Source organism: Ruditapes philippinarum, unplaced genomic scaffold, assembly GCF_026571515.1.
Source record: "Ruditapes philippinarum isolate M1 unplaced genomic scaffold, ASM2657151v2 ctg1145_1_1_1_1, whole genome shotgun sequence".
In the NCBI taxonomy this organism is placed as follows: Eukaryota; Metazoa; Mollusca; class Bivalvia; order Venerida; family Veneridae; genus Ruditapes; species Ruditapes philippinarum.
In genome coordinates this window covers 35,930-60,968 of record NW_026865783.1, presented here as the reverse complement: position 1 = coordinate 60,968, position 25,039 = coordinate 35,930, and the positions used below count along the sequence as shown (strand labels likewise).

At 31.2% G+C, this 25,039-nt stretch overlaps 1 protein-coding gene across 1 annotated transcript in view; it reads right to left on the bottom strand.

Annotated features, from left to right (window-relative positions):
* The window catches only part of LOC132730314 (fibrocystin-L-like), a 45,918-nt gene extending 23,561 nt beyond the window's left edge, over positions 1 to 22,357 (bottom strand). Inside the window, exons 1-25 of the mRNA XM_060716200.1 lie at positions 22,214 to 22,357; positions 15,433 to 15,507; positions 14,789 to 14,933; positions 14,300 to 14,408; positions 13,838 to 13,895; positions 13,430 to 13,523; positions 12,936 to 12,983; positions 12,560 to 12,630; positions 11,594 to 11,636; positions 11,165 to 11,235; positions 10,679 to 10,795; positions 9,814 to 10,157; positions 9,277 to 9,344; positions 8,561 to 8,720; positions 7,851 to 7,959; positions 7,320 to 7,463; positions 6,472 to 6,635; positions 5,922 to 6,152; positions 5,338 to 5,471; positions 4,227 to 4,399; positions 3,636 to 3,808; positions 2,183 to 2,339; positions 1,570 to 1,724; positions 798 to 1,026; positions 257 to 523 (exon numbers count right to left, since the gene is read on the bottom strand). Of these exons, the coding sequence (XP_060572183.1) occupies positions 257 to 523; positions 798 to 1,026; positions 1,570 to 1,724; positions 2,183 to 2,339; positions 3,636 to 3,808; positions 4,227 to 4,399; positions 5,338 to 5,471; positions 5,922 to 6,152; positions 6,472 to 6,635; positions 7,320 to 7,463; positions 7,851 to 7,959; positions 8,561 to 8,720; positions 9,277 to 9,344; positions 9,814 to 10,157; positions 10,679 to 10,795; positions 11,165 to 11,235; positions 11,594 to 11,636; positions 12,560 to 12,630; positions 12,936 to 12,983; positions 13,430 to 13,523; positions 13,838 to 13,895; positions 14,300 to 14,408; positions 14,789 to 14,933; positions 15,433 to 15,507; positions 22,214 to 22,286 (3,412 nt within the window). The 5' untranslated portion in view covers positions 22,287 to 22,357. The remainder of the gene's footprint in view (positions 1 to 256; positions 524 to 797; positions 1,027 to 1,569; positions 1,725 to 2,182; positions 2,340 to 3,635; positions 3,809 to 4,226; positions 4,400 to 5,337; positions 5,472 to 5,921; positions 6,153 to 6,471; positions 6,636 to 7,319; positions 7,464 to 7,850; positions 7,960 to 8,560; positions 8,721 to 9,276; positions 9,345 to 9,813; positions 10,158 to 10,678; positions 10,796 to 11,164; positions 11,236 to 11,593; positions 11,637 to 12,559; positions 12,631 to 12,935; positions 12,984 to 13,429; positions 13,524 to 13,837; positions 13,896 to 14,299; positions 14,409 to 14,788; positions 14,934 to 15,432; positions 15,508 to 22,213) is intronic.
* Positions 22,358 to 25,039: the final 2,682 nt, after the last annotated feature.

Genomic DNA, 25,039 nt, shown 5'->3' with positions numbered 1-25,039 from the left:
ACTAATCTCTGCCCGAAGAATGCATAATTAATTTCTTTCTTGATGAACTAAAATTGAAATTATATTTTTTTTTCTGTCAAATAAATCAGACGATTACATATTAACAAGGATTCTGTGATGGATTAGATGCATCTATATCAAATAATGTCTTATATATGCGCTCAGTACTTTTTTCAGATGAGCGACAAATATTCATATAAATTACGCATGTTTGAATATATGTAAAAAACGTGCCCTAACAACGCTGTTTTCTTACCTCCAAGACTTCCTGACGTAGGGGCCAATGATGATATACCTGCTGTGTAAGTAAACTGAACGCTACCTTCAGCGTTACCTTTACCATCAACTGTCACGACTACAGAATGTGGTCCCACTGGCCCGTTACCAACATCGCACGTAATACTAGTCGCAGTTGAACCAGTTACTGAACATTCAACTCCTCCTATTATCACCTTGTTATTGGTCCGGACAGTACTGAATCCTGTCCCAGTAATAACAGCAGACGTAGATAGTGATGATGTTCCTGAAACGTGAATTTTCAATGAAGAACATCTTATGGATATTATACCATGTATGTATATTGTATTAACTCCTAGATACCTAATATTTCTACTTCTTGATATCTCACCATGTTCTGAAAATATTTCTGTACTTTAATTACAAAATGATTCCTATAGCCTATTTAGCAAAAGAATTGAATGCATTAACCAATTTTGTCTGGTTGTTGTCCAATCAGCCCTTTGCAAACAAATGTTTATAATGATTGTTAAAGATAAAGTTTAAAAAAGAAACTGCACCTGTTTGTGGGTTGATACCGGAAATAGTTGGCGTGGAGGATGAATCCCAGTTGAATGAGCAGTCATCAGTACAAGCCGTGGGTATATCGTTGATGTAAAGTCTAACCTGAGGCGAGCTGTGCACCGTCGATACCATATCGCCTGTAAGTGGATCATAAAACAAGCCTCCGTCTACATTTGTTTCAATACTTCCTTGGGCCTCTATTCCTTGAAGACGGTCGTACGAAACCTACAATAAAATTAAGACAATCCATTCTAGTGCTCATCATAAATGTCTATATATTTTATAACATCACACGTAGTTGAGTTTTAATTTCAGTATAAAAAACATATAACCAGCAATATCATTACATGTTCTAAAAAATAAAAAAGGATCTTAAATGTGTTATCATTGTATATAGACTAAATAGACTGAGTTTAAGACAAAGTTATAAAAGTTCGCATTTGGTTAGGTTCTTTATATTACATGATGTAATAAAGTCAGAAAACGACAGAAAAATGGAACATTTCTGTTTGACAGACCATTTACGCTAAGCAAACGTGCCCTAAAGTAAGTGTAAAACAATATTATGCATAATGATATTTGTACACTAAAATTAATAAAGCCATGTGATAAAAATGAACTGATTGTCGAGTTTGTTATACAAAATGAAGACAAGTTAAAGCATATCATACAGACTATCCACTCTGACAAATCGGTGTTGCAATGAAAAAGAATGTGTCAACAGTTTATAATGATAAAATAATGATCAGGTTAACTCTCAATCATTACCGTCATCTGTGGAAGATCTCCCGGTAGTGAAATGAATGTTGTAATCATATCGAAGTTTGCACAATCGCCATCCTTTATCACATTAAGAGACCCTATGTCTTGAATTGACTCCAGTTCCCTTTCAAATTCAGCCGCTTCAAGTGATACATTTATATCTGAAATTGAACAAGTTCCAATTGACAATTTTTTATAATCCTCAGATGATTTGATTTGTTTAAAAAGTGTTTTAAAGTTCAAAAAAGTTTTCTGTGCTTCCGATTTAGATGATATTCCAGTTAACTATTGACTCAAATTGTTGAAGAATTTTACATCTACAGAACTAATTTTTTTTTCGTGTACATATGTTACAAGTATTTAATCAATCAAAATAATTATAATAATTATATATATCGTACTGATTATTGTATTTATGCTGAGCTTGGTGCAAAATGGTTACACAGTATAGTTACATATTTCATTCTATATTTTATGAAATATATTAATATTTTTACTGTTTTTCACTAAGACGGCATTAATACAACATCAAAATATGAACTCTGCACATATTCTCTATAATAAATTCCATACATCTTAACAGAATTGTTTCAATAAAAAGATGGAAAAAAAGACATACCATTCCGCCCATGTCCATCAAAAGATACGTCAACAAATCCAGTCACCGGTGGTGATGCCTGTGAAGTCCGGGTCACCGTGACAACCCCTGATCCTCTACCATTATCTAATGCCAAGGTCGCAGTTGTACCAGAACTACTTGTCACACCAGAAGTAACCTGTGCAGTAATATTAGTACTACTTTTAGGACTACTTGTTGATGTGTCAGTAGAATTGACAGTTGATGGGGTAGATGATTCAGTGATATTTGATGGTGATGAAGTGGATGATCCAATGAAGTTTAATGGCTGATATGAAAAACATGCGATTACGATTACTAAATGACATAATGAGATGAAAATACCAGTGTATAAAATAATAAACGGTTCAGGAATGATAAAAAAATAATAAAATGCAATATGTAATATTAGTAATGCCGTTCTTATGCTAATGTAAAAGGACTTTGTGACATGAACATGATGAAGGGACTACTTATTTTTCGAGAATTATGTATCATATGAAGTAGGTCTAGACTAATAACGTGTGTGCAAATTGTTGGATCATTCCCTGACTCCGTTATCCAACAATAATTTAATTTCATTGTGCCGATTGACCAAAAAAAAGAGAAGAGTTGCCGCGCTTTTCACTCAAAACGGGCGAAAAATCGTGCAATATCATTTTCAATTAGCTCTTGAGTATATTTCTTCATTATCTTTCGCAGTCAAGTGCATAACTTAATATTATAATGCAAGAATTTCAAACTTTTTTAAACGTCAGTGTAGCTCCTTTAATTCAAAGTATGGTATGACTGTATATGTAAGGTTTATAATAGTTAAAAGTTAGTAATTGAAACAATAAATACATGTAAACAAAGCAATATGATGTACTTACTTGATGTACTTATAAAGAAAATATATACGAGTATTTTACATATTACTTATTTAGACAAATTGTACTTTTAAGTTATTAGATAATAAAGCAAAATGCATGACTAAGAAATAAAATCTAAATTATGAAATTAATAAGAAAATCAAGACAAAATGTACCGGGATGTTATAAATTCAAGAACATGGTTTAAAACCTTTTTACAGTCTGTGTATAAATGACAATTGTTTTTAATGCAGTGTTAATAATGAAGATATAGAAGACCCTCTTCAAATATATCTTTCTCAATTAACTTAAATAGCAGATGTTGTTTGATTTTACATTAAGTACAGGATGACAACTGTCTTTAACGATTAAAACTATATCATATATATCATTGAATTTTCAATTACAAAAATAACAAATTGTTGCGTATGCAAATATGTTTATACACAGCAGCCGCAACAATGGAATGACAAAAAATAATTTAACCAAACAATTATATAACTTTATAACTAAATATAAACCAACTTGGCAAGTCAGTTAGGTTTTATTTTTTAAAGCATTGTTCTTATGTTGTTTTATTGACAATAATAATGTTTCACACTTACTCCTCCATTTGCAAGTTCAAAGAGCGGGAAGTTGAAGGCACAATCAATTGGTACAATCGTTACTTTATATGTGTCAGCAGACACTGTGTCAACTGATACTCTGTCAACAAAATTGTTCCTGTCTACCACTTTGTTCCTTGGCAACGCTGGTTTCAATCTTCGTAAATGAACCTCTAAAATATAAAGCAAATCAAAACATTTAATAATGATATTGTGACATTTATAAGTGTTTTGTATAGATATATGTATTAACATTTGCAAGAGATAACTAAAAACTTTACATACATGTACATGTTGTTATTTATAGAAAAGTGTTTACAAATGTCTGTAAAACACATATAAGCATTTTTCAAAATATAACTTTTAAACATATGCTATTCATTGGTTAAATCTTTAAAAGACATGTAATCGCTGCTGATACGTGTACGACAACATAAAATCATTTTCTATTGAATCATTTTGATCCATTTTGGGAGCCAAAAAGACTGAATTTCTCTGACAATGTCAAACTTTTTGCGGGCTTTTTCATGATAAATCCCAAAACATACAACATCATATCCAGTATAAGTAAAATAATTTGGTCTAGTTTACCTGGATCATCAGTTGTTGTGTCACGTCCAATGAAAAGAGAGTCAACATAAGCATCCACACCGCTATTAGCTCGGTACACCCATGCCTCCAAAAGACGATGTTCAGTGTCACTTGGCCTTTCGTCATAAACTTTGTCATAAACGTCAACGCAAGTATAGTACCACCTATTTGATCTATAGTATAGAAAAGAAAAAAATCTTCCTTTGTTAATGCAGAAAGGTGATATTTGTTCCTAAAAAATTCAAACTGCTTTCGGTTAATGTTATAATTATATTCTTTTATTTCATGCTTTCCAGTGTTTTATTGTAATATATCAGATGATTATATTCTGATAAACCACTAGTGAAATTTATAAAATATAATTTTCACTGTAGCCGGACTATATCTGGATGCGGATGAAAAGAAAATCATAACGAAATGGAATAACAGGCAGAAATAAATGCTGCCATGCGTAAATTTTGCTTCTTTAGGAAAAGAAAGTCGATGTCACCATACATCATGTTAAAATGTTACACAATTAGACAAAATTTATCAGAACTATATTTCAAAATTAATGATGTGACGTCATGATGTGATGACGTCACAAAGGAGAATGCGCGACGTTACGCGGCAAAATCAGTAAAAAAATACTTAAAATCACTTAAAAAGCATGAAATAAAAAGAAAATTTATTTGTTTTACATATAAGATTGAAATATATTTCATTCGTGAACACCAGCTATTATATTTTCACTCGTGGCTACGCCACTCGTGAAAATATTGCATCTGGTGTTCACTCAGTGAAATTATATTTCAATCTTACATGCAAAACAAACAAATATCCTCTATGTCTTATTCAATATTATCTTTATTCAATTAAATTTTAATTTACAGTGTACTGTATATTTTATCTGAAGAACCTTACATGTTTCTTGAAAAAAATAACAAAACATACATGTAGAGATAACTGCGTCTTTTGAAGAAGAAAGAAAAATAACAAAATATATAAAAAGTAATGTTGCATATCAAACTGCAAATGATGTGTTTTTGATGTTATTGTCACCTTCAAAATTAGCCATTGTTTCCAGCTTATACTTCACAAGATTATATGCATGTTTAAAAAAATGACATACACTGTTGCTGAATCTGTCTGGAATTCGTACGCGAACTGCAACCTTTTATCTTTGACTTCTTGGTCAGAACTATCTCTGTAGGAATATTTAACACCGATGATGTTCGCCAAAAACCCTTTGTACGCAAAGCAGACCTGAAAACAAGGTTTGATCATTGTTTTATTCGCTGCTGACCTGCTTTTATTATTTGTATATGTGCCTTACTTCAAATAACATTTCTTTTGGAGGTTAAGGTAAAGAAGAAAACAAAAATGTTAGTTGTAAACTAATGCTTACTTATGAATGCCATGTTGTTTTTTTTTTTGTTGTTGTTTTTTGTGTGTGTGTGTGTTTTTTGACAGCATGGATATGCATGTTAATTTGCGATCTTATCTAAGATAGAAGCACATTGAATTAAAATTCAAGATTCAATATAATCCTGTTTATACATTGCTTCTACACAATATATGTCACCGGTACTGGATATATCCAGAAAAAGATGATGGGAATGGTTCAAACTAACTACAGGTTTTCTTAACAATCTAGCTAAAATAAATCTTTTTCATATAAATAAATAAAGAAAGAAAAAAAGAAGATATTTTTACCGTTCCAAACATTGACAGCATTATTCCAACATCTTCATCGGATGGCTGCCTGTAAATACGAAACGGGTTTTTGAGAACATATCGCCCACAGAATGGCTCAGTGTCCATAACTCTTGTACCCCAGAATTCTGCACTCCCACTTTCAAAATTTTGATAATATGCCGCCTTACTTGGACTGCTGAACACGGTTGGACATTTGGCTGAAAACATTCCCTCGACTGCGCTTTTAAGCTGCAAAGATTAAGACAATGATGTCAGTAATTGAATTAAGGGTGAGTTATTATTGAATTATTGGTGATAAAAGTTATGTTTTATAATTATGGTTATGTTGATAGTTATGACGTCGACAATGATTATGATGACTAAGGCGCACATAATAATGAAAATGATAGTTATGATGAAGGCGATGATGATGATGATTATGGTGGTAGTGGTGGTGCTGATGATGATGATGACGATGATGACGATGACGATGACGATGATAATGACACAGAAAATTATCATTTGTAAAATGATTATGATAGAATTTAAAGCATTGTTGTTTTCTTACCGTTCCAGCATCTAGTGAATCTACAGAGAACGGTTCCGAAACAATGTCGTCAAATGATAGGGCGACCATGTCTAAATCTGGTTTTCCTTTGGTCTGCTCTGTCACAGAAGATACTACCCCAGAGCTGTTGGCTACTCGCCTCACGTCAACCTTTGGAAAGTCACCTATAGAATAAAATAACAATTTGTTAATATATCAAGATATTTATGACGTCCAATCTGATTAAAGCTCAGCTCAGCTCCTTTAAATAATGGAATGACGCATAAAACATAAGGATATAAGTATTAATGTACGCTTGTTTGATTTTGGCGTCAAAAACGAATAATGTGATGCTAATGATTTTATCCTCAACATAGCATCAAGTTTATGAGTATGGTTCAAGTAGGAAGTTAGTGAGGCTAAAATAGATGTTCTAAATTTAAATTAAAAAAAGGAGAATAAATATCACCATCATATTTGTGTACTGTTAGACATCAGGTAAAGCAAACTAAAACTGGATAAACTTCAACTAAAGATGATTGTTAAAAGATAAATCAAAGATAATTTTATGTTATTTTTACCAAATTATTTTGAAATTAATCATAGGCTATAACTCATATCTATATTGTAGTAATAATTCAATACATACAATTATTATATTTGGATTGATCTAATCTATGCAAATATATTAAATATACTTTTACACGGTCTTAATGCTAGTAATAAAACATTTCTCCACATATACTTTTATGATATAGACGAATGAAACGTGTATGTATGTAAGAGAAAAAATATCTTTATAAGAGAAAAAATCCATGCTACTGTATCAATTACTAAACATAATTCATTGTGTTATGAAATGGGTATACCTCTCTTTGACTGAATTGTTAGTTGATACGAGGGTGGGTCTGATGGATTCCTTGCTACAAGAATGGACTCGTCCGCTCCCCATATTGGTAAAGATCCAAGAGCTGTTTGTATCATGGAGTCTTCCATTGTTGTCATCAATGGTTCTATAAATAGAATATTAACAATTCGTCAAAATATTTTAAAGTCAAAATGGGTTTGTTGACACAAGGATTAATTGATTAATTCAAAAAAGATTTTCGAAACAATGGACTATATTGGCAGTTATCATAGAAAATATTTCTGTTTTAACTAAAACAACAGTAGATTCGGTTCTTTTTTCCTATGTTATAAAACCATTACGTTTTTATTTATACAAATATTACACATGGGTAATATTTATAAATGAAAACAGAACAGTAAACGGATTGATTGGTTAAATTAAGTTATTGGATAGAGAGAGACCAGGGGCTCGCTTAATATTTGTTTCATATCATTCTAGACCAAATGAAAACACCTGACCAATCCGATAATTCCTGAAAATCTCTTATTACCAGTGAATACTCCAAATAATCCTAGTCTGAAAGTATCTCCTTGTGTTATTTCAACTTTCTGAACTTCTTGGGTGTGGGTTTGACCAGTGAACCGTGAAAATGCCAGTTGCTGAAAGTAAAAAAAAAACATTAGAAAATTAACTTTCGATAACTTCTTTGTTGTTAAAGGAGCCTTCGGTAAGAAATGATCTACACGTTATTTACGTGTTCTGAACGAAGGAAAGGAATAGTTTATTAGTATGTTTATTTCTCATTAAGCCTTCAATTATTTTTTTTGCGAACAAGGCTAGGTCGAGCGTCTTTAAATATTTTTGAATAAAGACTACAATAGATTAAACAGGAAAAAACAGTATTATTTTCATAAATAAGTAATATTTTATATCTTGTCTGTCAAGGGTCTTTGGCTATTTCTTTACTCCACGGATTTATATTACATAACATAAATCCGTGCTTATACATGTATAATGTAAAAAAGGTTAAATGTTGTCTATTCTTCAATCTGCTTTTAAAGGTAAAAAGTCTGTAGATCAGAATAACTTTTATAAGGGGTTATAAAATCTCCAAATACTTTGAGCGTTGTCACTAAAAAGTACATATTTAATTAGCTATACATGATATCTACACACACGTGGCAATTATTTATATTCAAAACCACACAAAACAAAATTATTACACAAAATTATTTAAGTCGGTCTTTTGAAATTGATTACCTGTTCATCAAATTTAACAGTTGAAGTTATCTTGATAGTTTGAGTTTCTTGCTTGGCCTTTGCCGTCCAGGAACTTGTGAATTCAGTGTCGAAGAACTTGGCCCTCAAGTGTATAAATGAATTACCGCTGTTTTCATAGTGAGTAACCTCCAGTAAATATCTATTGACAATAAAATAAAAGTGAAATACATTTCTTTAAAAAAGATTTTCGAAACCGGTTGAGAGAAAGTTCAACATACTAAACCAACTCTAAGGGCACAGGGGTCATGTTTTGTGGTGCGTTATCTCCTAACAAAAGTTTGTTACACTATTTATTATTTCTTATAAGAAAAATCTTCATCATCTATCATGTAATGGCAATGGTGCACGGTCTTACATGAAAAAAAAGTTTGTCTCACGATTCATTTAATTCTTATGTTATTCATTTGTCACCTTAAAGGAGAAAAAAATTATTAGTCTAAATAGAACATTTTCCACTAGTAGCATTGCTTTTACTAATGCAATACCTTTTTCTAAACTTATTATAAACATATATTTTATAAATTGTACGTTTTGTATCTGACATTATGCCATGTGGTCATGTATTTCTTTTGCTTTTTTTTAATCATAGAGCTTCCCTATTTTTTATGTTCCTTAGAAATAATTGCCAGAATGTTTCCCAAAATCAGTTTACTGTACCATTGAAGATGTCATGTTTAAAGAATTAAGTCAAATACCTTCTGTTTTCATTAAGCGTCATTCGAGCAGACGACTTCCAGGAACGTGTAGATGTAACAGCTTCGTTCTACAGGCATAAAAGTTGTGCAATGTAAGAATTATTCTTTCAAAATATTAACAAACAACTGAGTAAAGACGCTCTGAATGTAATAAAACAAGAGATTTGAATTTCTAACATGTCTTATTACTTTTTCATTTGGGTTTTTAGTCAAACCGCCATTTGACAAATTTACCTCTTTACTGGTAGAGGAAACCCTTAAGTGCCACTGAGCAGGACCCCAAACTTTTTGTCAGCCACATGGTGTTTGAGAGCTTCCGCACAGGCAATAATTATAATTCATAGCCACTTGGAAGATTCGAACTCACCGCGATAAGGCGCCAAGGATTCAATGTCAGCGAGACAGTGACCTTAACAACGTATTAGACATACAAAAGACGAGACGTGAATTAACCAATCAAATTGTATCGTGATCATATATGATAGCCCATCTGGCAAATAATTAAGTCGGTCATAATGAAATCATAGCTTTTTATACCCCATCAACATATAGCCTAGCTCCATCGTCTGCAAGAAGTTGGAATTCGTATTCTCCACTGTGAGGTGGTCGAAAGTATGACGTCATTCTGCTTGCGTACGTGTCCATTTCATTGTTGTCATAGAAATACGTGTCATCGAGCGTTGTTGAATTGTAGCCGGGATCGGAGCTACTGAGTGACAAAATACTGTCCAGATCATTTTTTCCTTTCGATGTTGATGTCCAGTACTCGAAATTGACACCCCTGTTGCCTTCAAATTTAGAGGCTGTATACTGTGGGTCTGCAGCCACGATACATTCTACATATTCGTCAGTGACGACGTTTTTGACGTCACAAACAGTGTCTGAAACAATACGTTGCCTACATGTTTAAAATCTAAAATCGCAAAAAAACAACACTTATCAACAAAACATTATTAAATTCAACTTGCAGACAGTAAGATCTGATATTTCTAAATATAACTGTTTTCTTAATAAATATAGTTCTAAATAGATCTATAATTGTTTTCTGAAAGAATATTTTTCTCGGGGTGGACGATGTCATTAGACCTGGCAGATCTAATTAAACTCTGTATTAATATCTATGTTCCACGATCTCTCTGTAACTATACATCAGTATCGTAATAATGTAACAGTTGATTGTCATGATTAACCTTAATGGCTTGCCCATAATGCCTCAATCAAATTTTCTACACGTAAAAACTTTATGTACAAAAAAGTGAAACTGAAAAACCTTTCTCTGAACTCTCGGAAGCAAACAATTGAAACAAATTTAAAATATGACATCAGGTATTAGTCAGCCGAAGGAAAATTTCTTTAAACTTTGGTTTTAGTTCATAAGTAGTATAAAAAGATGGGATTTTACCTCCTACATAAGCTCTGGCTTTAGAATATGGCGCTTTCTCGTCAAAATAACTTCCATAAATAGTTAGCCTCAGACCTCCAGCCTCGCTTCCAACTGAATGGCTGATATTGGTAATGTCTGAAGGACAAAACGACATGAAAAATGAACAAAAAATATTAAATGCAGAGCTATATCCTTTATTTTAGAAGTCCACTGAATTGCGAAATGGAAACTACAATAACGGGTCATTTTTTACTTTAAGCCTTAATTTTATACATTTTATACATATATTTTTTTAATTTTAAACTCTTATATAGTTATATGTTGTTGTTATTATTATACTAGTTTTAATATACGATGTGTTTCGGTTTGTTTCATGAAAGTGACATGAATTTGAAGCCAACGAACATTTCTCTACTCGTATAGTATAAAGTTTTTCATGTAACGGTGCGAATGTGCAAGATGGAACAAATTAGCCACCATACTTATTATATCATATAATAATACCTGTATATGTTTGATACAAATAAATCTCATCATTGTAAGATACACGATACAATTCACCGTCGGCAACTGACCTGAAATCGTCAAAAGTAATAGATTAATTTAGAAATACAGTAAAACATGTTGAAAGAGGCCACTGACTGTTGTTTAAACGCCAATTGCATAGTCATGTTCTACATTGGACATACATTTTGTATTCAAAATATCTATACAATATCTAAGTTAATTGACAAGTTAACAATGCTTACAATCTCCTGTTTAATGAAAATACCTTTCTCTAATAAAAAGACAATGAATTTGAAAATTTGAAAAAAATCAGGTGTTGTAAAAAGGATAAAACTTCGTGAAATCGGAATTTATTTTTTATTAAGTTTTATTTAATTAATTCATTTATTTTTTATTGCAAATATTAATGAAAGCAAGCGAACATACCTTCCGAAAGGTGACTCAACAATATAAGTTGCGTTGTAAAATCCTGAAGAGAAATTATATGAAGATTATAAATAATTTCTTCATATACATATCTGTATATCAGCATTTCAAATCTATTCCTCGTATTAAGATTTCTCAATTAATCATTCTTAACAGAACTGATGACAATGAACTATTCACAGATAAAAAATGATATCTGTAAAAACACGGTCTTTCAAATAGAATCTATGTGAAAGACCCTGGTAAAAATAAGGTCTTGTAAATTTTCAAAAACTGAAAAATATGAAATTATATTCAAGAAATATATTACTTATTCTTATTTCATGCTTTCCAGTGTTTTATTGTAATATATCAGATGATTATATTCTGATAAACCACTAGGGAAATTTATAAAAAATAATTTTCACTGTAGCCGAACTATATCTGAATGCGGATGAAAAAAAATCACTAAATGAATTAACAGGCAGAAATAAATGCCGTCATGCGTAAATTTTGCTTCTTTAGGAAAAGAAAGTCGATGTCACCATACATCATGTTAAAAATGTAACAAAGTTAGAGAAATTTAACAGAACTATATTTCAAAATTGATGATGTGACGTCATGATGTGATGACGTCAAACAGGAGAATGCGCGACGTTACGCGGCAAAATCAGTAAAAAAAATTCTTAAAATCACTAAAAAAGCATAAAATAAAAAGAAAATTTATTTGTTTTACATATAAGATTGAAATATATTTCATTCGTGAACATCAGCTATTATATTTTCACTCGTGGCTACGCCACTCGTGAAAATATTGCATCTGGTGTTCACTCAGTGAAATTATATTTCAATCTTACAAGCAAAACAAACAAATATCCTCTATATAATTAACTTAAAACAGATATACAGATATCTGCCCTATCAGTTTTATATAAAACGCAATTATTTTTTTTCTGACGACATTTAATGCAAATTAATCAAACTTACCAACGGATGAACCTTTAGCTTTACAGTTCAGATTTCCATTGTCATTATCCTCTTCTACTTGCAAACCATAGCTGAAAAGTTCGTGTGCCATAAGATAAAAAAGTGAGATAAAATAAAATTAAAAGAGAAATATAAAAGTCAATGTTAAGCTAAAAAAATGTTGTAAGTGAATTCAATGCATTAAAATACATTTTAACTTTTGTTACTTTTCAATTTAACATGCCTTAAAATGATAAATTGGTTTTTTTAAAGAACACACTTTATTTCATTATAATCATTATTGCTATTTTATTTCTAATCATCATTTTATTTATTTTTATAATTCTATTCACATTTGATAATCACTTTTTATATTGTTTTCACTTTATTCACTTACAAGTCATCATTGTCCTTTAGGTCACAGTCTTGTGGTCCAACATATACCCTGTAAAAAGTAAAATTCAAAATACAAAATAATGCAATAAGAATTAAATAGAAAATCGTGATTTGTGCGATTCTTAGCACTCTTTACTGAAATCGTGGTAAGAATCGCACAAATCACGCTTTCAGTGAAGAGTTGTAACTCTTTACATTTTAGGTCATTCTGCACAATACAAAATGATTTCGTGGAAAAACGAGTAGAAGGAATGATCTGGCAATTTTCATACAAGTTATTTGTCCAAACCTACAACAAATGGTACACAAATACCAGAAATATATCTCTAGCCCCGTCATGTTAGAAAAACCCAGTGACGTCCCTTTAAGATATGCGTGACATAAACATAATAACATTCAAATTTTAAAGAATCAATTAATATCATGTATAAACAATAGATCAACAATGCCACATAATTTTATCAAAACTCTGCGTTCTATTAAAGAAGTATTTACCTAAGTAGCTTTTCTGTCCGCCCATTAGTAGCAGAAGCAAGGTTGCTGCCGTAGCGGTCAGTGAATAATTTTCCTCTCATTTCAATCATCCCACCTAGAAATAGTAACATTTAAATACACATATCATTTCAGTCAGAACTAAAAATAGTAACATTTCAACACATCCAACCTTAATAATGTACCATATCAACGTATATCAATTCAATCATACATCCTAAAAATAGTAACATTTCAACATATTACACCTAAATATAGTTTCATTTCAATATGTTACACCTAAAATAGTAACATTTCAAGATATTACACCTAAAAATAGTATCATAGTACACCTAAAATAGTAACATTTCAACATATTATACTTAAAAATAGTAACATAATACACCTAAAAATAGTAACATTTAAACGTACCTGGTCTTCCAGATTGGGCAGAAAGTGAGGTAACAGTTGGAGTATATCGTTGACTAGGCTGGAATTAAATATAGAATTTATGTTGAAATTGTTATGTTTTTCCAAAATCGATACTTCTACAAAGTAGTCACATATTAATAGATGAGACGAATCAGAAAAGTCGTGTCTATTGACATTGAAAAGTCAAGAGTGATACTATATATTTCGACAAGAATCGATTTGTTAATTTGATCCTTTTAATGTTCTTTCAAGTCGGAACTGAACAGTGCAGAATATATGCTATCTTTACCGTGAATATCAAATAAATGGGTAGAGCTACCCAATTGTCGTGAGTTTACTCAATGGTTTATCAGTGTTTTTTAAAGATCGTAAAAGTATTTACCACAAACAGGAACTGTCAACGTGTGTGATGAATTGAATACATGTTTATAGTTTTACAAAATATCACAGTACAATATATACCTTATAAGTGCAGCTTGACCCTGTCGGGTTTCCGTTACACAGATTACTGTCTTGGACTCGAGCCCCGTCAACAACAACTTTGACATAATGATTCTCCTCCTGCATGCCACTGAAACATTAAATGTAGGTTTTATACAACTGTAAATCTGTATCAGTTTTTGTTCTAATGTCCTATTGACGATAAATTTACTATGATGCTATTTAAAGAAAAAAAAATAGCATTCAAATCATAGTGCATGCAATTAGCTGTTTGTTATATAGTTATGATCGCTATATATTGAATATTAAATTTCTTTTATTGGTTATGACAGACCTCGGATAAAGCGTAAACAATATATATGTCCTGACGGGTTCACTTTAACAGAGTTTCACTGTATGCGCCTACAATTATTTGCTCATCCAATTTTGCGGAAAAATGATATGAAAATACTAGAACATTGGAAAACGTGCTCGTACAGTTCTGATTTTGAGAAAAACAATTTTACTTACTTTGGAGTATAACACATGATTTGTGTTTCCGTTGTCCCATCATTATGTACCGGGCAACTGTATTCACTGCCCGACTCACTAATGAGGTAAACCATGTTCCCAGTGTCCGGATCCTCATTTTGACTGAACTGGTCTGCCGAAAATCCTGCCGGAAGAAAAAATCAATGGTTTCATTAGATTTGTGTAAATGTTAAAGATCCAACATTAATTAATATAAACATCATAGTTTACATACGTTCTAGCCCCGAAGGAGTAGTCTTGACAAGCACGTAGAGGACAAATGAAAGAAAAAAATAAAGAAGTCTTTAATTAGTTTTTAGCTACATAAGATGTGCATGAACAAAGCTCAATATTAAAATATGTATTGATATAAATAGGAATATATAATAGATGTATATATAATCAAAGTACTAAAGTACTGGTCAAGGGCACGAGCAGGGGCAATTGTATTCCCTTGCGTGTTTAAGCACTTATTACATTACTTATTATTACATTACAACGTTATTCTTAGCAGACGAAATTCCATATGATTGTTACACGCACATGAATGGTGTTGTCACTTTATTTTGCGCTAACAGTTACTAAGTATTCGATTAAAGAATGTTTTTGTTTTCTCAGCCTTAATGAATCGAATCACAACCTACCCGATCCCGATATAGTTAGTCTCGTTTCTCCGCCCATACTTCCATAACGAGGCTGTACCTCAGAAACGCTTGCACCTAAAAATATGAAAATAAATATGTCAAAACAAAAATATGGAAAACAAAAAAATATTAACACGAAGTAACCCCAAAACGTAATATCCATATAGTTGCAAATAGCATTCATTCGATCACTTCGTAACATTGATTGGCTGTTTTAATTACGTTAAATTATCTTGCACAATACATGCATGTTACATTTTTCTTAAAAAGTTCAAGTACCACCTAACTTTAAACGCGCGTTAGTTATATATACTTAACATATAAGAGGGTGAGCAAGCAAACTGACATGATATTATTCCCACCATAAAAAGCTAAAGTTTATTGGCCCACTATGTGAGTTCTGTAATTCTAAAAGTATCATACAAGACTACAGATCACGTAAGAATCATAACTGGTTGTTGGTAGGTGTTAAATATATGATTCTATATACGACATATTCTTAAAATAGCAGGTACTAAAATACTCTAGAAGAAAAAATAAATATTATTCAGCACACAAATGTTCAAACTAAATCACTTAACACTCTATATATTGTCCCGGTTCAAAAGTATTCTCTATTTAGGAGGGAAAATGTGAAAGCGGCCTAACAGTTCAATCGGTAAAGGCATAAAACGATATTCCAAAGGTCCTGGTTTAAAGTCCCGGTCAGGCCGCACATTTTTCTCAACCTTTAACATTTGGCGCCCATTCTATGTTCATTTTTTATAAGAATAACCAAATGATATATTTCTATTTCTTTAAATTTATTGTATTTGAAATACTTTTGAAATTATGCCCATTGTAGGCCAATGCACTTTAATTGAACACTGTAATAGAACAATACTTTATGTAAGTTTTTCACCATGCAACTGTCCAGAGCACCAATCGATTCTTGATGTACTAGCAAGGTAAGGTCATTAGTGCGCTATGTTCGAAACTTAACAATGTACCATGTACTATTAAAGTACACGATAACGTCTTTATTGTCCTAAATTGCCAGCACAGAGGCAAATTTAAGGAGAAAATTGAACAAAAATGTGTTTATTTATAAACTTATCATAATCTTGTCTACCACACGAACCATTTGCTCTCTTTATTTGCAAGTTGAAGTTCAAAGAAATTATGTACGTACTTTTATGAAATAACACATTTTCATTATTTGCTTCCTCCATTTGAACGTTATTGTGGCTTAAGTTCAAAGGAACCAAAATAATGAACTTTTATCAAATAATACACCTCTGAGCGATAATGATATTTTTTCACCACATATTTAAGTTTATTTTTAACATCTGGTAATGGCATAATATACCCATGCGACCAGTGCAGACCGGGATGAGCGTCTGCTCATGGTCTGCAATGTTTCCTATTTAGTAAGTAGATTATTCATTTGTTTAAAACTTCCCTAAAGGTCAGATTACCGCATTGTAACACGGCCAGCACTTGCTGAAAAAAGTGCAAGGAAAACCATAAGATTCAATGGGACATCAAGTGATTGGATGAAAATGTGATGTTTTCAAATATGAAAATTATTTAAGAAACTAACACGACATTGGTATCTTAAGAAAACAAACTAGTTCGTAAGTCTCTATGATAACTTTTTACTTGGATATTTGCATTTTAAAAAAGTATGTGTCAGTCCTGTGATCAGCAAAAAAATTCTATGAAAAGGGAGGTAATTCTCTATGATGACGATATGCGAAAAATATGGTTAGTTAACCCCATATAACATTTTTATGTGTCATGCATATAACTTTTCTATGAGTATATGAATATTCAATTTTAAGATATCTTTATGGGCCATTTCTTATAATGTAGCCTATGCGAAAATCAATACAGTAATATGACCTAAAATTGATTAATGGTGTTGCCCTGATTGAGAAGACCTATAAGTCTTTAGCCGGTTTACGGTTAAAAGTACATGTACTCCTATTTTCAAATCGCGTCATCGATTAGTCAACGCTTTTCTACGAAAGCCTCGAACAAAAGTTTTGTTTTCTCAGCAATTTGAAATTTGGTTTTGACCTTATAAACTTTTCTCGCAAATCACTTGGCCGGATAAACTGTAATTGAAAGATAAATATGATCTTATCAACTTATTATCAATTTTTGAATTAGATACATACATTCGAGAAAAAAGTTTACGTAAATCATTATACAATGAATTTATATAAATAGAGGAATAGAATGACAATATGACAATATTTGTTTTCAATATTGAATCGGAAAGGTAAATTATTTTCAAAAGCGAGCGAACTCGATATCTCTTTATATAATCGGGTATCAAATCATAAAAGGTTTAAATTTTCTAAATTTATGTAATGTTGAAAACAGGACGTAAGATAAGATCCTGGACATTTGTTAGTTTATATCTTTATTTCTAATCATCCGAAAAAACAACATTTTATTGACGCGACGCGGATAAAATTGGATTTTTTGTTAACCTGTTTTATTTATTCAACAGGCATTTTGATTTTATTGTATTTTGATTATTTTCTTTTATAAGTAAAAGCGTTACAGTCAATAGGCGGCTGATTTTATAGATTTCAATTTTCATTGGTAATTACTTTTGACGTAAACAGAAAGCTTGGCATTAAAATTGGACACGGGTGTAGTCGGTGAACAGGTGTACTTTTAACGATAGTAAAAAAAAATGTTTCAAAAACGTTCGTCCCTCTCCGTCAAACTTCGGTGGTAGTCGCGAGCAGTCGTAAAATATCGGCCCTTCCCGTATACTGTTGCAGAGGAAATCGGAAAGGTGTTACGAATTATTCACTTGCTTCTGTGCCCATACAAGTACATTTTGGCGCCCGTCTTACATCTGGATACATCAATTTACATTATTTCTACCGTTAACTACAGTAATAAGTTTACTGGCTCGGAGTTTAACGCAACAAAATACAAAAATTAGATAAAATGTTTATAAAAAGCTTTAGGATAGTAACTTATGAATATAAACGTTAAAAGGTGTAACAGGTTTGGTTGTCTGTCTGTCTGTCTGTCTGTCTGTCTGTCTGTCTGTCTGTCTGTCTGTCTGTCTGTCTGTCTGTCTGTCTGTCTGTCTGTCTGTAATATTATTCATACGCAAAGCGAAGGAAAACGGCAAACTCACAGTTTTACGTACATTGTATATCATTAGTTATAAAGATTTTTTTCGACAGGTTATATGGCACTATATAAACGGATGTTTGTAATATAAACCGAGCCATTAAGATTATTTTGCAAACAACCGTTTAAATACGGTCATATAACATGTCAGAAATATTTATAACTAATTTATAATACAGCAATTAGCATCATGAATAAAGCGATATTTCTTTATAAATCGACAGCAGACGTGTATATAAAACTATATAAACGTCACGATTACCCAATGAAAAACGACATTACAAACGTTCAGTATTATAAACATGTATGTTTCGTTTGCACTGCTACTAGTATATTTTGTTCACAGTTTCTATGTGTGTATGTGATATCTATGATAAGGTGACTTACATATATCTATATAGGGCCAATGGGCTGGGTGTTTTTGTTATGTATTTTTACAATGTATTATGTATTTGATATATACATAATTAACTTTCTGACTTAACATATTTTATAATATTTTAATATCATAATAAGTGATGAAACGTGATGAAAATAAAAACAGTTTCCATCTAAACATTAAGGGGCCATTTCAAGAGTAATGGACTTGATCTAGTGTGCAAACATAAAAAGGGTTTCCAATTGCATAAATTCACAATTTCATCCTGAAACGACGGATCATTAAAAGTTAAAACGTTAACTTTATATGATGTATATGTAGTATTCAAAAATACAACTTTGTTTAATCAAAATCGCTTTTCAGTTGCAACATTTCGACTATTTTCACTAATTTTCGGTTATCGACGAGGAATTCCGAATAATGCCTGCGCGTGAACTCAATAAACTTGTCAAAACATATCATTTAAAAATTAGGAACGGATTTTGGTAAATATTTAAGCTGATAAACAAACAAAATAACAAAACGATTGTTTACTCCCTGTGGTATTGCATTTCTTATTGTATTATAAATTTAAGAAACAAAAAACGTTTCATATGTTATCAAAATACGGTGGTTGATTGCCCCAACAATACAAATCGTGTGAAAAAGGCCAGTTAAGCTGCATTTTAGCTGCGTATGTTTTTCTTTACCTTACATTGCTTTGGCATAATTTCTTATACAATTATGTTTATACCGTCTTAATTTATAGGTTAGAATAAAAATACCAATAAGTCGCGCTTTATATATGCAGTCAATATAATACTCAACGTGGATTTTTTTTTTGCGCAAAACAAACGTCTATTTCATCATACTAAATTATTTCCACATATTGTTCTAAAATATATTCAGAATACAAATTATAGATGCAAGTTACGGTCTTTGTTCAGTGAGATGTTTTTCGGGCAATTACGGATCATGAATTATTCATTTCTATAAATGTGTTTTAAAAAATTTAAGTCTTGGTGTTCTAAAACATGGTACTTGCATATTTATCTACATCTTTTGTATGTATAAATTATACGCTAAAGAAAATTACAAAAAATGATTTTCAACCATTTTTAGCCATGACTTTACAATAAATATTTCAAGACCATATGGTAGAGGCTTTATGCAAGAGTACAGACTTTCCGCAAATATCGGATAACGTCATTAACTAAAAAAGAAAGAAAGAAAGAAAGAAAGAAAGAAAGAAAGAAAGAAAGAAAGAAAGAAAGAAAGAAAGAAAGAAAGAAAGAAAAAAAGAAAGAAAAAAAGAAAGAAAGAAAGAAATAGAAAGAAAGAAGGAAAAAAAGAGAAAGAAAGAAAGAAAGAAAGAAAGAAAGAAAGAAAGAAAGAAAGAAAGAAAGTTGTTGCGTCCATTTTCTAATCGAGAAAGTTATCAAGTAAATTTATAAGATAATTATATTCATCTTAAATATAACTGAGCCGCGTCACGACAAAACCAACATAATGGGTTTGCGACTGTTCGTTAACAGTTTCTCTAATTGCTATAGGGTTTGTAAGCGAACAGCATGGATCCTGATCAGACTGCGCGGATGCGCAGGCTGGTCCAGATCCATGCTGATCGCAAACCCATTATTTTGGTTTTGTCGTGACGCGGCACATATTAGAGCATCATCGGATTGTCTGCAGTTTAACAGGATTCTTTCGCATAATCTTTTAACTATTGTATTTTTTTTATTTAAAAAATTTAATACGGGTTTTAAATATACATTTTGCGTATATAACAAAGGGGCTATTAAATAAGGAGTAATAATCTTCATACTAAAGAACGCAATGTAATTAAATATCCTTATTGTATACAGTTTGTGTTACCTTAAGTTTAGATGAAATGAAATATATATAAAAAATACACATTTTCTATAATATTAAGGTTTTTAAACAACAACAAAAAAGAGAGAAAGAAACATAAAAACAATCAATAAATATAAGAAAAAATATGTTTTGCTATATGTAATTATTTCAGTGACATTATGCTCATATTTCCATAGTCAAGTTGAGCTGAATTGACTTTATATTTCAAAAGATTGACTGTATAAATGGCGTTTGGTCAACATCGAGAAAGTTATCAAGTAAATTTATAAGATAATTATATTCATCTTAAATATAATTGAGCCGCGTCACGACAAAACCAACATAATGGGTTTGCGACCAGCATGGCTCCAGACCAGCCTGCGCATCCACGCAGTCTGATCAGGACCCATGCTGTTCGTTAACAGTTTCTCTAATTGCTATAGGGTTTGTAAGCGAACAGCATGGATCTTGATCAGACTGCGCGGATGCGCAGGCTGGTCCAGATCCATGCTGGTCGCAAACCCATTATTTTGGTTTTGTCGTGACGCGGCACATATTAGAGCATCATCGGATTGTCTGCAGTTTAACAGGATTCTTTCGCATAATCTTTTAACTATTGTATTTTTTTTATTTAAAAAATTTAATACGGGTTTTAAATATACATTTTGCGTATATAACAAAGGGGCTATTAAATAAGGAGTAATAATCTTCATACTAAAGAACGCAATGTAATTAAATATCCTTATTGTATACAGTTTGTGTTTACCTTAAGTTTAGATGAAATGAAATATATATAAAAATACACATTTTCTATAATACTAAGGTTTTTAAACAACAACAAAAAAGAGAGAAAGAAACATAAAAACAATAAATAAATATAGGAAAAAATATGTTTTTGCTATATGTAATTACAAGTTGAGCTGAATTGACTTTATATTTCAAAAGATTGACTGTATAAATGGCGTTTGGTCAACAGTATATATTGGAAAATGTTTATGATAAATTCAAAATCTGGCTAAAATATTAAAGGACTGAGCCAACTTTTTTATAAATTGAACGTTACAGGTAAATTCTAGATGATATTTACAGAAATTTCGTTTAGATTCGGGGGTTATTTATTTTTTATGCTAAGTAAATCATTTAATAAAAAAGAAGTATAGCTAAATGAAAATTTATTTTGACTCTCCCCTATTCACTCACTATATACCTTTAGATGGGCATAATGTTACTTTAATATCACTTATAAAGAACGTATTGTCTTACTTCATTATATGCAATTGATATATATTTTCTCTTCAATAAGTACGCAAAATCTTTACACCGATTATTTGATTAAGAATAAAATAATATAAAGCAATAATAGCAATATAAATTATAATAGCAATTTAATATAAAAGATTATAACCGCAAGAACAATTTTCTTACTTTCACATGTTGAAATGATAACGGCAAATATCCACGCACAAGTTAAATTTTTTCCTCTTTTCCTTGCACCCATCTTCTTTAAAGGTGTCCTGTTGATTGAGCGTTCATCGGTAAATATAGATGTTTTTATTCCACGCGCCAGCCAGTTGAAACAGATGGGTTTAAACATGTTACCAAAAATAAAAACATTTTACTTATTTTAACAATGAACCAATTAAATCGCTCGATTGGTGGCCATTGATCAAAACAATTTAAAAGTTTGGGTACGTCACAGTTTGTGACTGGATTATGAAACGGTGACGTGGGTAGATGTTATTTAAAAGCCATTGGACTGATTGAATAATAGAACAACATAATCTAAAAAAAGGTGAAGTTTATTGACGAACGTAGATATTTTTTTCTTCTTAAAAATAGATATATTTACGAAAATAAATTGCAAAGCATTACATAATTATCAAAATAAGCTGATCTTTAGTTAATATATACCTAAACTCCGGCAAGGAGATATTGTTGTTTTCTCTATTGCGGGTGTACCTAATAGTAGTGATGCTCTTACCGCAATTTATAAGCCACAAAAACGAAAAAGGCCAAATTTTTACGACAATAACAGTGTTTATGATAAAGCGATCATAGTTCCTGTTTTCAAAATAACCGTCCGACTCAGAAATTAAACATTTCTAATCAAGTATAGTTTCTCCGTTAAGTATATTTCTGTTGTTGTTTTTTCTGGTGCCTTGTAATAGATTTCAAATGTCTGAAATAACTGAGTTTAAATAGGAATATCTTATATGAATAAGATATTTAAACGCAAACAAAAGATATATTCATATATAATTATTTTTCACTTTTAAAATATGCGTGACTTATCCTATTGCTTTTCTTAATGTCAAAATGTTTGAAAATGTAGAACAAATACGACGAGACTTTTGTATTTGTATATATAAGGAATTTATAGTAGGAAGAAACACGCATATATTGCGTGTTATATATAGACCAGAATAAAGCGTTAGTCATGCTTTATTAATTAGATAATACAATGAATGAAACTAAATGAATTTTCTCAAAATAATGATGTTCATTCATATACGTATTTATTTGAATAACAAGTAAGCAAACGCGTTCTTAAATCTAGCCGTTCAAATATATACATGTACGTCAACGGATTAAAAATGCGCATCAATAATAATAATAATAATAATAAAAATAATAATAAGAATAATAATAATAAAAATAATGATAATAATGATGATGATAGTAATGATAATAATAATAATAATAATAATAATAATAATAATAATAATAATAATAATAATAATAATAATAATAATAATAATAATAATAATAATAATAATAATAATAACAACAACAACAACAACAACAACAACAACAACAACAACAACAATTATGATAATAGTAAAAACTAGGTCTTATCTGGGTTCATTCAAAATGATAATTATAAGTACATTTTCGCTTCTCCGCCTGTTTCAAACGAACTTAAAAGGTGTTACAGTGTATATTAAATAAAGTGTACTTTAATACTTAAAATGATAAACGGTATATAAATAATACAACCGCCGATCAAAATCCACTCAAAAGGTTCCCGCAAGGACATGACCCATTCCATTAATTAAAATTAAGGACACAAAGAGCACGTTCATAATTTATATCGTATCGAACTAATTGTACTTTAAGGTTGGCATCTTTTAGGGATATAAAAACAATTATGTCTTTAACTTGATACTAGGTGCCAACGTATACGATTTCATTGAGGTGATGAAACGATTTAAATATGCAAATATCCATATTTAACCTCAGGTCCCCGGCTTTGTTCCTGTCACCAAACGTAAAGTTAGATGGACTAACGGCCAAATAATGACAATGCTGAAACGTATGAAGTATCGTATAACGCATAAACATGCGTTGAATACAATTGCTTCGGAAATAGGACAAATTCGATCTACCATATACGATTTTTATGCTCCCCAATAGAAAATATCTGATGTTTCAAGCGTGGACACGCAACATTCAGTAACAGACATTTATCTAATTAACCTCATTTCATTGGACACGTGCGACCGCTTTAAAAACTTATTTACTTATACCTGATCTAATAAAACGTTTTATTTTGTTGTTGTTGTTTTGTTGTTTAGCCTTACTGTGGTTAATACCAAGTCTCCTGAAACAAGCACTGGTAAGTTCGTGTAAACGCACTTTGAAGTAATTCAAATAAACCTCTGTTTCTAACACTCAAGCTACAATAATCATAATTTATGTTTTAACTGAAAATAACCCGTAAAGCTGCATGTCTCCAGAAGACAAAATATTTCATGAAAATCAAACTTGGGAAAATTGTACTAACACTTTAAGAAAAGTAAACAAAAATAAAAATTCAAGTAATCATAAAAGTTTACATGTTGTATGCGATTAACAACTGATTCTGTAGTATCTATCACCATATTTTTACTGCTTGACAAACCCAGTAAAGGCTTTTTTTCTATTTTGACGCCTTTTTTGGTAATTTACACGGAGTATAAGTGCCGTTTGTAATGTGTGAATTACTTCCTTTCACAAAATTTTACTTTTATGTACATTTTCGAAATTTTCATTAAAATTAGCATTAGTCTGGAGGCATGCGGCTTTAACTAACTGAGCTACGGGTTAATGTGTTGTTGTTACATGCATTTCCGGCGGAAGTCAAAATCTGTCAGATGTACACAGCTCTATAAATATTGTTCGTCTGCCCGCCATGAGCCTTGGGGACATCAATAAATCCCCATTTGATTACAGAGAACATGTGCAATGAAAGGAAACGGTTGCATTTTCAGA